The sequence below is a fragment of the Elaeis guineensis genome, chromosome 8 (assembly GCF_000442705.2).
Source record: "Elaeis guineensis isolate ETL-2024a chromosome 8, EG11, whole genome shotgun sequence".
Taxonomy (NCBI): domain Eukaryota; kingdom Viridiplantae; phylum Streptophyta; class Magnoliopsida; order Arecales; family Arecaceae; genus Elaeis; species Elaeis guineensis.
In genome coordinates, this window is record NC_026000.2 from 9,795,542 (window position 1) to 9,810,631 (window position 15,090).

Here is a 15,090-nt window from a genome sequence, read left to right on the forward strand (position 1 = left end):
ACTACTCATGCATTATTGAATGGCCTCTATGGTTGGAAAAATGATTTGGGTTGGCTTAGACTTTACGGCAGTGATATCTGGCCGTATCCATTTCAAACATGAAAATAAAGGTAAAAAGAAAGAGAACGGATACTTTACGGTATTTAAAAAATATCGTAAGATATTATATATATTTTGGGAATGTCTATCAAAAAATGGATGGTCATGCATACGTTAAAATATTAAAAAAATATATATATATAAATTCTATAGATATTTGAATAATTTTGATAAATATTATATAATCATCTTTTTGTTTGTGGATGTCTCAATATATGCACAGCATCTGTGGTACTTTTTGAGTCTCATTCTAGAAAAAAAATATATATATATCAAAGTGCAAAGCTGTTTGAGAGAAAAAGTGAAAGGTCCCGTTCCGTTGTTTATTCTAAAATGATGCTATCACTTTCAGATCATATTACTAGAAAAGATACAATGCGATGGGTGAAATCTTCTTAATTTGTTGGAATTTATTTGAGTATATATATATAGCATGTACCATAATAATTATTGAAGAAAAATAAGGATATTACATCAATAATTTAAATTCAAAATTTGATTAATCACTATTTCCTATCTAAAACCAAAGAATCAAGTTGTAAAGTAACCAAAAAAAAAAATCAAGTGGTAAATGAGTAGCGATTGGTAGCGGTACTCAAACTAATTGCTAATTATATCCGTTTCTAGAATTTCACCATCTTTACCTGTTTAGAAGCGCTTATGACTTCATCGTACGCCCGCGAGTTGGATAGATGGTCCTTTTTCTTCACTTCTATCCATTCCTATCAAAAATTATCTTGGATTGGCATTTAGAGATTGATCTATTTTTGCCATCAAATCAACTCAACCACTAGTTTTTACCAAGTATGTATGTCAGTTTGTTTGTCCATATGTATGTATGTATAATTCATTTATCAAGTGCTGGTCTTGCAGAAATTATATCTTGCATCATATGTACCACATGGTGGTGCACCACACCAGTTATAACAATTTGCATCATATGTACCACATGGTGGTGCACCACACCAGTCATAACAATTTATTCTGTGGACGTCATTCGTCAAGCAGTCATCTTATTGCACCATCACAAAAATGAACAATAGTGATTGGATTGGTTCACTACCATATGGTGCACATATATGGTACACACAGTGTAGACAATAATTTCTCTCGTAAAGATAATGTTATCCCGCACCAATAAATTTGTACCTGAGCATAAAGGCATCATGAGGATTGCTCTAGATTTCCCAGTTGATAGTAGTGATAACAAGCACCCTACCTATGCTTGGAATTAGTCCCTAGCCCTTGCTCATGTTGGCTATAATAGGTAATTAGCATCAATGTCACACATAATAGGTGAAGATAAAGGACAAGTCAATTTGCATGCAAAGTCTTCAATTTAAACTATCTCAAACTCAAATGATATGTTAGAAAAGAATACTGGACATGTTCAAAATCCAAAATCTAAGTAAATATGCTAGCTTCAACAAGTACATCGTGCAATACTAATCCAATTCTCAAATATTTTTTTGACTGATGGAATCATAGCCATTCATTAAATTCTCTCTTAAATGGAAGAAATTATATCCTACACCACGCGTAATGAATTTCTCTCTTAAATGAAAGAATTTGTATCCTATACCACATACAGCACACGATCATACACAACCAATAATGACCATTTGTTCCAGTAGGCCTTATTCATCAAATATGCATCTTAATGTATCATCACAAAAACTAGTGGTCATAATTGGTTGTGTGCACGGCACTGGTGCATCCAATGTGGATAATAATTTCTTCATTCAAAAGGATGGCTCGATTCATGGAGGGCATCGACCCTACTTTATTTAATGACCTCACTATGCTAGAAGGCAGTATTGTCAAGCACCCTGCATCATAGGGTTTGCAGCTTAGCATAAAGGTATCATGGGGATTGCTCTAGCTTTTTTGGCTGACAGTAGTGATAACATGCACCCCACCTATGCCACTAGGAGTCAGTCCTTGGCTCTTGCCCATGTTGGCAGTAATAGGTAATTATAATCAATGCTACACAAAACAGGTGAGGATAAAGGACGGGTCAATTTATACGTGAAAGTCTCCAATTAATGTCATCTCAATCTTAAACGATGAGTTTGAAAGAAAAACTGAGAGTGCTCGTAATCCAAAATCCAACCATATATACTGGCTTCAACGAGTACATCATGCGATACTAATCCAATTCTTAAATATTTTGTTGATTGGTGGAATCGTATCTATTGCGAACAAAGATTTGATCCATTACATGAGGTATTATCCACTCTAATTCATGAACCTCACGATTTTATCCCTTACAAAATATTTCACTTTGGAAGAATTTTTTTCTTCCTTATAAACACGAGTCATTTTTGACCTACAATCAATGTGAGACTATTGATGCTCTCCACATTATTAAAATCATAACAGAGTGCTCCAATCAAGGAGAACTTAAATGTATACAGTCCGAGGAGCTCCACGATCAAACGAGACGGATCTCAGCTCTAAAAAATCGAGACGAACTTTGGCTCCTACCTGACACATCATTGTTGCGGACAAAGGCTCAACTCGTCACGTAAAGTATTGTCCGCTCTGACCCATCACGTGAGGTACTATTGCAGACATGGGCCAATAATACCTCATGTGATGGGCTAGAGCGGACAATACCTTACGTGATGAGCCGAATCCTTATCCGCAACAATGGCGTGTCAAGTAGGAACCGAGATCCGCCTCAATTCGTTGGGACTGAGGTCCGTCTCGACTAACTATGGAGTTCCTCGGACTGTACACATCGGAGTCTCTTTTGACTGGAGGCTTTATTGTGGTTCTAATAATATAAAGGGCACCAATAGTCCCATATCGCTTGTGGATCAAAGTAGACACGTTTATAAAGAGAAAATTTTTTTTTTCATATGAGGCATCTTTTAAAGAGTAAAATTGTGAGGTCCAAAAACGGTCCATATAGTCTTGGGACTAAGGATTATAGGTCAAAGTGGACAATACCTCATGTATTGAGCCATGAGTCTTTGATTGTAACAATATCTATCTATTAAATTTTTTTTGAATGAAAAAAATTATATTTTATATCAAATGCACCATATCACCGTACATATAACCAATAACAGCCACTGGTTTCAGTAGGCCTCATTCATCAAATACAAATCTCAATGCATCAACACAAAAGTCAATGGCGGTGATTGGTTGTGTGGACAGCCACCCTAATGCATGCAATATCGGCAATAATTTCTCTATTTAAGAGGATATTTTGATTCATGGAGGGCATCCGGCCCTACTTTATTTAATGGCCTCAGTATGCTAGAAGGCAATTTTGTCGGGCATCCTACACCAAAGGTTTTGTAGCTTAGCCTTGAGGTGCCATGGGAATTGCATTAGATGTCCTAGCTGATGGTAGTAATAACACGCACCCCACCTATGCTGGGAGTTGGCGCCTAGCCCTTGCCCATGTCGGCAATGATGGGTAATTATCATTAGGGCTACACATCACAGATGAGGATAAAGAATAAGTCAATTTGTATGCAAAATCTTCAATTTAAACCTTCTTAGACACAAAATTGTTAGGAAGAAAAATTGAAGATGTGTATAATCCAAAATCCAACAATATATATGCTGGCTTCAATAAAATACATCACGCAATACAAATCCAATTCTCAAATATTTTGTTGGCTGATTAATTTATAGCCATCCATTGCATGTATTGAGTTAGAATTAGTATAAAAAGAGATGCGGACTTTCCCAAACACGTGTGCAAGTAGGAATTAAGAGGTGATATTTTTCGTGCAGGTTCAAAGCCCGTAAAGAAAGAGCCGCATGCGGAATCCTTTTGACATTGCCTAAGAAAAAGGCTTTTTGCCTTTTTAACTAGACTAGATCTCATCATAATCCATCACACAAATATACGGAGAGAAAGGATTTAGGCTAGTAACACATAAATGCAGGTAAAATTGATAGGCTGATAAGTATATCAAATGAAAACCAATTAAAAAAAATTTAAAACGAAACGAACCATTGGCTGCAAGTGAACTGAATTTAAACACTTCCAAGGTTTGGAGGAGAATCCAACTTCGTTAGTTGCCTTTAAACCCAGGAGACAACATATTCCCATTCTCATTGATGCTTTTGTAAGCTCCGTGGTATTCGAGCCGCATGTGCATTATAATCAGGAAAAAAAAAAATGCATGATAAGAGTAAGCAACATTTTCCTTTTTTCTTTTCTTTTTAAAGAAGTAAAAACTTATTAAAAAAAAAAATCAAAGTTTCTAAGTTTCGTGTCAAAAAAAATGAGAATTTGTATATGCGGATGTGAATCCATCACTAGCAAACGGGTTGACTAAACTAATTATATGCATCCATTTAAGAATAGAGCCGTAAGTAAAATAGGTTTTTTTTTTTTTTTCACTAGAATCCAAAAACTATTTTGTTCCTGGCTTTATGCCGCCATCAAGTTGGACCACAAAAGGTGCCACTTAAATAAGCATTATTATTATTTTTGGAGTAAAAAGAAGAAGTACAGTAACTTTTGAGGAATTGCAAAATTCACATGCAAATCAATGGATGAACCAAAAGCAAAGACAATTATCACATGATGGACATCTAGTAGAAGGATAAATATTCAGAATTTAAAAAATAACAGTGGGTCGCCCTTCAAAAGAATCTTTTTATAATTCAACTTAAAAATAGCATTTGTGAGTCCTTCCCAAGCAGCTCTAAGTTCCATTTGTGGAACAGAATCAATTGTGAAGATCCTCGAACCTGCTAAAATCGGCCTCCCAAAATAATCAAGAATAACAAAATCTGCACCACCATTCGTTTCTCTTAAAAAGCCATCAAAATTAATCTTAAGCAATCCTTGGAGAGGGGATATCCAACCAATTTGAATAGGAAGAGGACTACTAGGGTCACTAGCATTCCGGAGAGTCATGGATTACCTATCACGCCATCCAACAAAGATTTCATGAATTTTGAAGCAAGTAAAAAGACCTTATCAACAATTTGAATGAAAACTATGTCTGAATTCTGAAAAATTTCAAATTTCCAACCTGACCATCTTAATTAACATGCTTCTCTCGGAAACCGTCAACGTCACAAACGGATGCTCAAATAAGGACTCAAGCTTTCTTTACCGGCAGAAAAGTAAACCTCAGACGTAAAAAAGAACGTACCCACCTAAATGACCTCATCTCGCTGGAGCATCTTAGCTAAATCCAATGCGGTACAAAGAAAAAATGTTTGAAATAACATTGAGACAATAAAATCTCCAATAAAATAAATAAAATAATATTCTAAAGAACTTATAAGTAATTATCCTCAAAATTACGAATTATATGAGCGCTAAGCCTCTCACCTCCAGTCTCCGGACATATTGGTAGTTAAGATTCTTCCCCGACACTAACAACCCAAGAAAGGCGAGAACGTCCAGCGGAAAAAAAAAAAAAAAAAAGAGGATGTAATTATATTTACATATATACCCTTAACCAATGTGAAAACGCCCACCATTTCCCTAGCGACCATCTATGGCAATGGCCACGGTCCCCGGAAGCCAGTTACCACTGCTGCTCCTCCGTGGCTGCCCACCTTTCACCGTAGAAAGCCTGACGACTGCCATTCCATCATCGACCTTCAAATTACCCTTCAATTGCTCAATGCTGGGGACCAACACCCTTTCCACCCAGTCCTCGAATCCGCCGGAACTGGTGGCTCCGGCGAGCCATAGGCTTCCGACCATCCAATCGAGTGTATGTTCGTCAATCCGTATCGACCGTCCGCCACCCATTACTGTGGCAAATTTGGCTGATACGGACTCCGAGACCTTCCTCCGCAGCGGGCCGAAGTCCACAGGCTTAAACACTACCGCATCATCCACCAACTCCATTAGCTCAGAGGCTGCCGATGAGGTCGAACACTTGATTGCCAACCTTCTCTTCCCGAGCTCGTGCTCCACAGTGAGGTCACTGGAGTTCCGTGAGCCTTCCTCGACATCATCATCCACCCCTGCCGCCAGATTTAAATCGAGTGATAGGCCTGTCCCACTGGACAACTCCTTTCTTGGCTTCACAGTTCGATCATCATCGTGTCGCCAATCTGCTCGACGCTTGGCCGGACTGTCCTCGATGGAGAGCTCCAATTGCCACCCACAATTGGCTGAGTCCAATATTTTCTGCTCGCACTGCACAATGGAGTCAGTGGAGGCCCTCAGCTCCTCCGGCAACCAATCAGCAGTAAGGATAAATATGACGCTCCCCAAGCTGACCTCCCGGCCATAGGAGTCGGGCAGTCGGCCCCTTTCGATTGCATGCTTGATGCTCCCCTGGACAAGCCCATCTGCTCGATCGATGTCCTCGAGCACAACCACTGAAAAGGGGTTCCGGCGGATGGCCTCTACCACCCGGTCCAGGGAGGTCCTCCCTCGGAAATTAGTCTTGGACTCTCCATCATTGCCATCCGTTTGTGGGATGCCACCAAAATTTACAGTCACCGGGCCGGTGCCAAACACCAGCTCGGACAGGGCGGTCGCCATCTTCGACTTCCCAACCTTATCAGGGCCGATGAAAAGAAGCCAAGTGTCGCTCTTTGGCCGAAAGCTCCGCTGCTTCCCATTGCCAGACTTGCACTGCATCACGACAGTGGCTACGGTGGAGGCTGCCTCTGGCTGCCAACCGACCCTCTCGGTGAGTCCCTTGGAGAGCCTCTTGAAGGAGTCTATGTCAGAAATACCAGCAGTTTTAGCTCTCTGTTGCTCCGAAAATCCATCCTGCATGCACCCAGCTAGGTCCTTCATGCGCTCTTTATGAGTCTTTTCCAAGGAATTATCCTTAGAGTCCTTTGAATGCCCAAGAACAAGATCGGTCTTTACCGGGCTTCCTGGAGGGCAAAAAGGCTGCTCCGGCGATGAGGTAGGTGTAGTGTTGCGCTGACTGCTATTCATTTGAAGAGGGGGAGGGCTGTGAGCGAGTGTTAATTTGGGTTCAAATGGTGGGCGAGGATTAACCATGGTTGAATTGCCCAAGACGGGCATTCGAAGGGCTGGAGCTTGAGGCCTTTCAAAGCTGAGGAGCATCGGTTGGAATTTGGGGTGGAGGCGGGAGCATGTGTCGCGCCACTTCTTCAGCAGCTCTTCTGGGCTCGGCTTCCGCACGGACTCTTGTTCCTTCGACTGCAGAAGAGCACAGCCACAGTTCAAAAGAATCAGCTTCAAGGACCAATACAGTTTCACTTCATAAATTGGATTAGACAATGATGGCAAGAGCATTCAGACCTGAAAGTAGGCAGCTGTGGAATTAGCACAGTCTCCATTGCCCAGCTTCGCAAGCTGGAGCCATTGAGGCAATGCCTGATGAGCTTCTGGTTTGGAAGATGATTTCTCGGACTCCTCTGGAGCAAGCTTGGCCACTTCACGCTCATAATTCTGCATGCATGGTGGGCAGAGGGTTGTCCATTGGGAATGGTCGGCGCCTTCAGGCGGCTGTCTTAAAGGTATGGTTGTAGTGCCCATTGCTGTGAAACCTTTCATCGGGGCGAGAGTCTCAACCGAGCTGCTAAGGATTCCATTGCCTCCAAGCCTGCAATTTTCGCACCATAGTTCAGCTTCAAGGCAACCATGTTTGCTCCAAAGTTCATAAATGAACCAATGAATCTATCGGCAGTATAGTTACAAAGCTACCTGAACCTAAACTATCAGGTAAGATTTCTACCAAAAAAAAAACTCTCAGATAAAATCAGAATACAATCAGATGGCAGAGCAAAAAGCCTGTCTTGCTCACTGCTTCAACATTACCATATAAAGACCCAACATCAAACAAGTTCCCAAATGGCACAAGTTTACATTCCCTCCCTCTGTTATGGGTTGCAACTCATGATTAATAAACAATAGTAGCATAAGAAAGAACGACCAACTCCATCAGACAAACTAGTACTGTTCGCTAAATGATGGGTCCAAAAATAGAAACTACCGAACCAAGGCAATAAAAAGGAATGCAATACAGGGACTTGCGTTTAAACTGCTGAAGAGGAAGAGGAAGAGGAGCAGGAAAAATGGGAATAAAAATCACACCTCGGGAAAATACTAGGGTGCGGCGACCTCGGGGCGATCGGCAAAGCCTGGAGGTCCCAGTCGTTCTCCATCGTCGGGTGGTAGACTTGGCACCGGAGGTAGGTGGCACACGTCGCCGTCCCGACGAGCCACAGCCGGCCACTTTCGCCGAAGCTCTTCAAAAGCCTCCCCATCTCCACCACCACCGCCCGGCCCATCTCCGAGATGATCGCCTGTGGCTGAGCTGGTGCTGGACCTAAAGAAGCCCCGAGGCCGGCAGGGCTCTCCACCAGCCATTTTAGGTCCCCGAGATTGAGGACGATGCCGTGGCCTCCACCGATCCGGGCCTCGATCGAGCGACCCAATTCTCCGATCCTTGACGGAATTTGGGTCCGTTCGAATTCCTTCTCCACGGAGATGATTTGGGCGGCCCGGAGGAGCGACGGGGCGTCGCCGGACTCGATCCTCTGCAGTACTTCTCGCATGACGGCGCCCGGGTCGGAGTCGCCGACGAGGACCGGGTTTCTCTTCTTGGATCTCATCAGTATGTCCACCACCCGGGTCACCTCCTCTCTGCGGTGGGGGTCAGCTCCGCCACCGGCGGCGGCGGTGTTGGCTTGACTCTGGTGGAGGCGGGGGTTGATGTAGAGGTTCCGCGGGGTGGCGCGGTGGGCTAAATTGATGCCGAGAGCCGAGGAGGGAGAACTGGGGGTGGAAGGGGCGGTGGCGGCGGCGGAGGAGGAGGCGAGGGACTGCTCGATGGTGGTCTTGACAGCGGTGCTGGAGAAGCTGGCCTCGCGCATGACGCGACTGACGGAGGGGTCGTCGAGGATGGAAACGATGAGCTGCTCCAGCTCGACCTTGACGGCGAGAAGCGGCTGCTGCTGCTGCTCCGGGCAGCCACGGCGCTGGTTGGCCTGGGCGCGCTTGAGGGCGGCCATGAGGGCGTTGGAGATGGGAGGCTCGGCGACGCCGGAGGAGGAGGAGGAGGTGGTGGAATTAGTGGCGGGATTGGAGTTGGTGGAATTAGTGGCGGGATTGTTGGGGTTGGAGGAGGAAGAGGAGGAGGCGGGGAGGCGGTCGAGGGCGACGGAGAAGCAGAGCTCGAGGGCGCGGCACTGGAGGGGGTGGGAGGAGTGGGGATGGGATCGGACGCAGGCCTGGCGGAGGAGGCCTGAGGGGGCGGCGAGGAGGGTGGCGGCCACGTGGAGGGGGGTGGTCTGCCCGTGGTTCCTCCGCGCCGCCTCCTTAATCGACTGCGTTAGAACGCTCGCCGCCTCCGGCGTCAGCGTCTGCTGGATTGTGCTCAGTCCCGCCCTCATCTCGAATCTCCTTTTCTCCCCCTTCTAATTCTAATCTAATGAATGGAAATCTCAACTTTCAAACCTTACACACATTGGAAACCAAGAAAAAGGTGAACTTTTTATTTAGCCTCTGTTCTTCCTCCAGACAAGGAATTAGAAAGAAGACAATGATACAGAAGAAGAAGAAGGGAAGCTGTGGAGAAATAAAGGTTCGGGAAAGGTAAAAGAAAGCCAACAGGTCTTCCTCTGTTTATTTGTTTTATACCGGGAAATTCACACAAAAGGAGAATATCAAATTGGAGGTACCACTTTACCAGCAGAAATGTGAAGGGAATTGTAAGAGATTTGGAGGCGAAGGGAATGAGAGAGAGGATGCAGACAATCAGGGTGAAAGAAGAAATGGAGTGGCCTTCTTTTTGTTCGATTGTGCGGAGGTTAGAAGGAGGTGAAGGGGAGGAGGGGGGAGGGAACGAATAGAATCTTCTTCCTTTTATCTGTTGCTCCTTGTATTTTTTTAAGGAAGAGGAAGAGACTCGGTTCTGCGGGGAGAGAGAAGGGAATGAGGGGAGAAGAGAGAGGAGGAGGAGGAGAATAAGCTTGGGGAAAGGGGGAGGATTTTTGGGACAAGGAGTTGGCTTTCTACGAGACAAAAGCTATCTCCTTCTCTCATCACCTTTTTCATCTTTTCAGTTTTTCTTTTCAATTTGAATTTTTAAGAATTCTGTCTCCTTCTGTTTTGTTTATATCTATAATGGTTGGCATAATTTATTAGTTTCTCTCACTTACTTTTTAGTTCATTTTTTTTCCCGTCCTCCCTACTCCATATCTTTCCTTCTCAATCTTACCAACGGCTGTGCTGACCGACGATTGACCATACCTTTTCCCGGGACCACGCACCGCCCCTCTCTCTCCTCAATATCAGCTTTTCACACGTCACTGTATAGGTATTATTTTAGTCTAAACATACTCCTTAAGATCGCCAAAATACCTTATCTTGCTATTTGCACTCTTATTTTTCAAATTGAAAATGACTTTGGTCCATACTGAATGGTTTAAATAGACCCATATAATGGATAAGATTTGGATCCTTCCAGTTGAGGTCAACTGATACCTTTCAAACCAAATAGATTAAACAATTTAGAAGATCATATTTAGTTTTAATGACTCATGCATTCTATATTTTTGACAAGAAATTTTATATACGATCAATTAAAAGCACAAATCTATATGGATCAGGTACTAAAATTAATCTTTCTATAATTCAAAATAAACTAATCTAACTAGATCTAAATTTCATATCCCAATATTATGTTTGTTTTCAAAAAATATGATAAATTTACTCTAATTAAATTGAACAAGCACAATTCAAAGAATAATATATATCTTTCATAATTTTAAACAATATATCGATCTAGCATAGCATGTAAACAAGTCCGACTGTATTCAAATACCAAAACTGTTAATCTCCCATAATTGATGGATGACAAATCAAATGATGCAAATAAGTTTAAGTCTGGGAGTGAAAATATCATATATTTTTAATTAAAAATCTGATTTAATTTAAAATCAGTTAGATCTCCTCCCCCCCTCCTTTTAGTTTTTTTTTTTATAAATACCATACTTATTTCTTCATTCCTTTTCATGTCCTTAAAGTCGGCCGAAAGAAGGAAATCATCATCACCATTATTCCCCACAGTCCAACCACTCACGATAACGCGCACGCACGCCCTCCTTTTCCTCTTCGCCTGCTCTTTTACGCGTTTCTCGAGCAGTTTTGGAAAGCGGGCAGTGGAGTTAAGCGACTCTCTTTTGTTCTTTATTACCCGCCTCCCTCCCACCTTTTCAAGCCCAGGGAAACTAACCCTTGTTTTTCAAATCCCCATTCCCCCACCTGTCTGATCTATTTTAAGAAATACCACCGTCCCAAATATTAACTTTATAATTACCAAATAAATAGAGAATTATAAAAACTCTTAAAATAATTAATTAGAATAAAAATGATTAACGTATATGAGAGAGTGACAGCCACTTTTGTAACCTCCAGCTAAAACAAATCATATTTACGTATGGGCAACCATGCTGACAAGTAATATCAGGGATGGATTTTAGACGATATTACCTGAAAATTTTAGATTTAACGTTCTTATATATAATTAATGCAAGAGACAATATGAATTTTATTTTTACATGAATTTTTTAGTCGAATACAATGTTAAGTAAATGTTGCCGACCAATGCGATCGTTTTCCATGTTCGGGAAAGGGTCAAACTCGAATGAATCCGAGAGGAGGTTACACGTGGCTATAGGAGGGTGAATAATTTTCCGAAGGGGAGGCTTGGGTCTGTCTCTGGACACGTGGACATCTTTTGTGCTAATACGCCAAAACTATTAAATTAGTGATAGATGCAGGACAAAACGGCAGGTTTAGTTGAATTCCAAAACTATTAAGTATGCTATTAATCATTATACTTTTTAAAGATTGTTACTGCAATATCCAAATTCCATCAATTATATGCAACAACTACGTGCAAGGGATATACATATATATTAGAGGTATAATTGTACGTATAGTATTATCTAAAATTATAACATCAGCAAGCAAAAACAGAATACAGTTTATTTTTGTTGCTCCAAGAAATGGGTTGAAGTTTATGTTGATTCTTATCATTTTTCCTCCAACATATATTGAGCGCTATATCAAGTATGCATCGAGATACACACAGGACATATGTATTTATGAAAAATATTCATTGATTTATTGCTCATATTTGCCAACACTTAGGTACAAACTAATCCAATAGGATTTCATCTTGAAACCACTTGGCATCATATTGACCGGACCAACAATATATCATAAGTGCGAACTTATGCACCACTCCTTGAAAAATAAGTAGTGACTAATCTTGCACAAATCAAAGGAACTGGATCTGAAGAACAAAGAGAACATAGATGTGAATATATTGGAGAAACATCATGAGAAATTAATGTCATCACAGACTTCAATTGACAGAAGAAAATGACCAAACCTATGGAGGCAATGATCCAAGTCGGTTTATAGTTTTACCAATTTTCTCAACAATCAAAGGTAATTATATGCATCTTTTCAGACCAGGGCCACCAATTTACTTATCTTTGAATACAACCAATTCAATTTACTTGATCCATACTTTAGTTCAATCAGATTAAAAAATAATATAAATGTTTACAGGGACATGTGAAGGAAAAGAGTGAAATTGAACACTTTAGATAAAAACATATAACATATATCATGGGAGAGTTAGGGAATGATGCCCAATTATTAGCATTTTATATTGGTATTTTTTCTTTATATTCTAATGTGATGCATAGATGGACTCATAAAAATAAATAAATAATATTTACATAGATATTGATGGCCTTACAAACTTGCTAAAAATAAAGTATCAATTTTTGACTTTCTAAACATGAAATATTATTTACATAGACATCCTGAGATTAGCTATTCCTGATATAGAAATAGACCTCATAGAAGTATTAGCACAATTTGATTTAGTTAATCACGTTAATATGGCATGGGCTGTTTTATGCTATTTCTACAATTGACCATGTTTCACTTATTTATATTGTTATAGTTTATTTTAATTCCAAAAGAAGTTAACTTAGGACTTTTTCAAGATTGCTTAATGATCATGCCAAAAATATACACATTTTTAAATCTTCTTATGACATGATACCGACTTGTATCTACAGCTATGGAAATACTAGTTGTTTTGGAAACTATGCATGCAATTTGTCCTTACTTCTGTTAAATATCTTGCATAATTAGTGTGGATGTCATAAGGTGTCAGAACTAAAAACGACCATTAATTGATATGATTTTTTTAATCCAAAGCTGATAGATGATTATTATTATCAAATACACACTTGCAATAAATAATTACGATCAAAATGTTCCAGTGGCCTCATAAATGGGAAGACTCTGATCTGTTTTTTAAGTTACAGAAAAGATTCCAAAAGTATACCGAAATGGGGAGAAAAGGTGTGCAAACATCCAAAAAACATGCATTGAAAGAAACATGAAAGGGATAGGGACCATAAATATGCATAGGTTTGGTATAGTAGTGCCCTCATGTATATTCTAAAGAAAGGCCAGAGTAACAAGTCATTAAAAAAAAAATAATGGAATTAATTAATACACTGCCATGTGTCCTGTCTCTCTTCAAGGCATTGTCCACAGACAGAGAAAGAAGGCCTTGAAAAATAAAAGTAAAAGATTATTAAAAGAAAGATTGCTAGGTGCACATCTAACATCCCTGCTCTTCTCCATCTACAAAAATAGCAGTAGCAGTTGTTGCTTTGAAGGATGTTTACCTGAGAACTTTCTCTGTCTCTACCAAACCCACATGTCTAGAGCATCATATTTTAATGATCCCTTTCCCAATCCAAAATCCATGACTGACCTCATCTCTCCGACTCGCACTACCTTTATGCAACATTTGGAGGAACCCCCTCCCCCTCCACTATGTTTATTCAAAATACAGTTTACATTGAAAGTTTCCAATTCATGGACAAGCATATGCGAATCGATTGCGACACTGTTAAGGCTTTCCATCAAGATCTTATGAATTGCGGAGAAAGCAAGCAAGAGTCATAGAATCATGTTTGCATGAGCTCGACACGAGCCCCATTCGTGCCTAATTGATTGGAAATCATGAGACATTGGGCTCCATTTGGCTTTCGCCTTGTGCAAACTACCACCATCACCCCAGCTGCAAGATATGATGCTCTTGTCATCTAGGACATGCTTTAAGCAACAAATAAAATCTCATTGTGAGGGGGTGTTGAAGAGGTTTGAAAGGTTGAGGTAGCCTTTTTTTACACCCAAAGGGAGTGAGTGCATTTCAAAAGTGGGTATGCTTTTGGACATATGAGGCAATTGGATGCACCAATCAAGTAGGAAAAGACTACTCATTGTTTTTGGGGGAAAAAGGGGTTTCATTATTCTAAAGGAAAATGAAAGTGGGTTGCTTTCCAAAAGTCTTGGTTGCTTGCTTGCACAAGGGCACACTTCCTCCCCAAAGCTCTTGTGGTTTAGGATTCCTTAAAACTTGCCAACAATAGAAATCCTCTTCACTTGAAAGGACCAAAGAAAAGGCTTCATTCTATTTTTTCTCTCCGCATTTGAGTGTGACCACATTTGCACCAATGAATCAAGAAAATTGAACCTTTGGTGGAAGATTAGAGTCGGCAAAGATTACCAAGATTTCTTGTAGCTTTATTCTTTGATGGGACCCACATATGATTCAAAGTAAAGAAAAGTAGGCTACAGCTAGAAGCGAGCATGCCACCTTTATTGCTATCAAGGTTCTTTTCGTCTCTGAAGTGTCTGTGAACCTAAAATATTCTCTCCTAAAGTCTTTCAGCCTAACTGTGCATACAGGTCCATTCTAATTTACAAGATGTGATGGAAAAGCAGAACAGATGGGAGTCCATTGTGTATAATATGTTCTTCAACAAACTGCATACATAATAACATAACGCAAGCATACTAGATATATACCATACATTACATACATCTATACATACATGCATAGGTATATGATACATCACGAATTCCTGCTAGCATAGGCAGGCATAAATCTGAACATAAGCCCTTGTGGTTTGATGCTAGGATATGTCTGAATATCTCGTGCAAACATATCAAAATCT

The 15,090-nt window shown here is 40.8% G+C and overlaps 1 protein-coding gene across 1 annotated transcript; it reads right to left on the reverse strand.

Moving 5' to 3' along the window:
• Positions 1-5,325: 5,325 nt before the first annotated feature.
• LOC105050347 (protein SMAX1-like) lies at positions 5,326-9,844 on the reverse strand. The gene is made up of 3 exons (XM_010930318.4): positions 8,120-9,844; positions 7,325-7,628; positions 5,326-7,222 (listed from the first exon to the last, which is right to left on the reverse strand). The coding sequence occupies exons 1-3, from the start codon at positions 9,418-9,420 to the stop codon at positions 5,570-5,572; spliced, it is 3,258 nt and encodes a 1,085-aa protein (XP_010928620.2). The 5' UTR covers positions 9,421-9,844; the 3' UTR covers positions 5,326-5,569.
• Between the last annotated feature and the right edge of the window lie 5,246 nt (positions 9,845-15,090).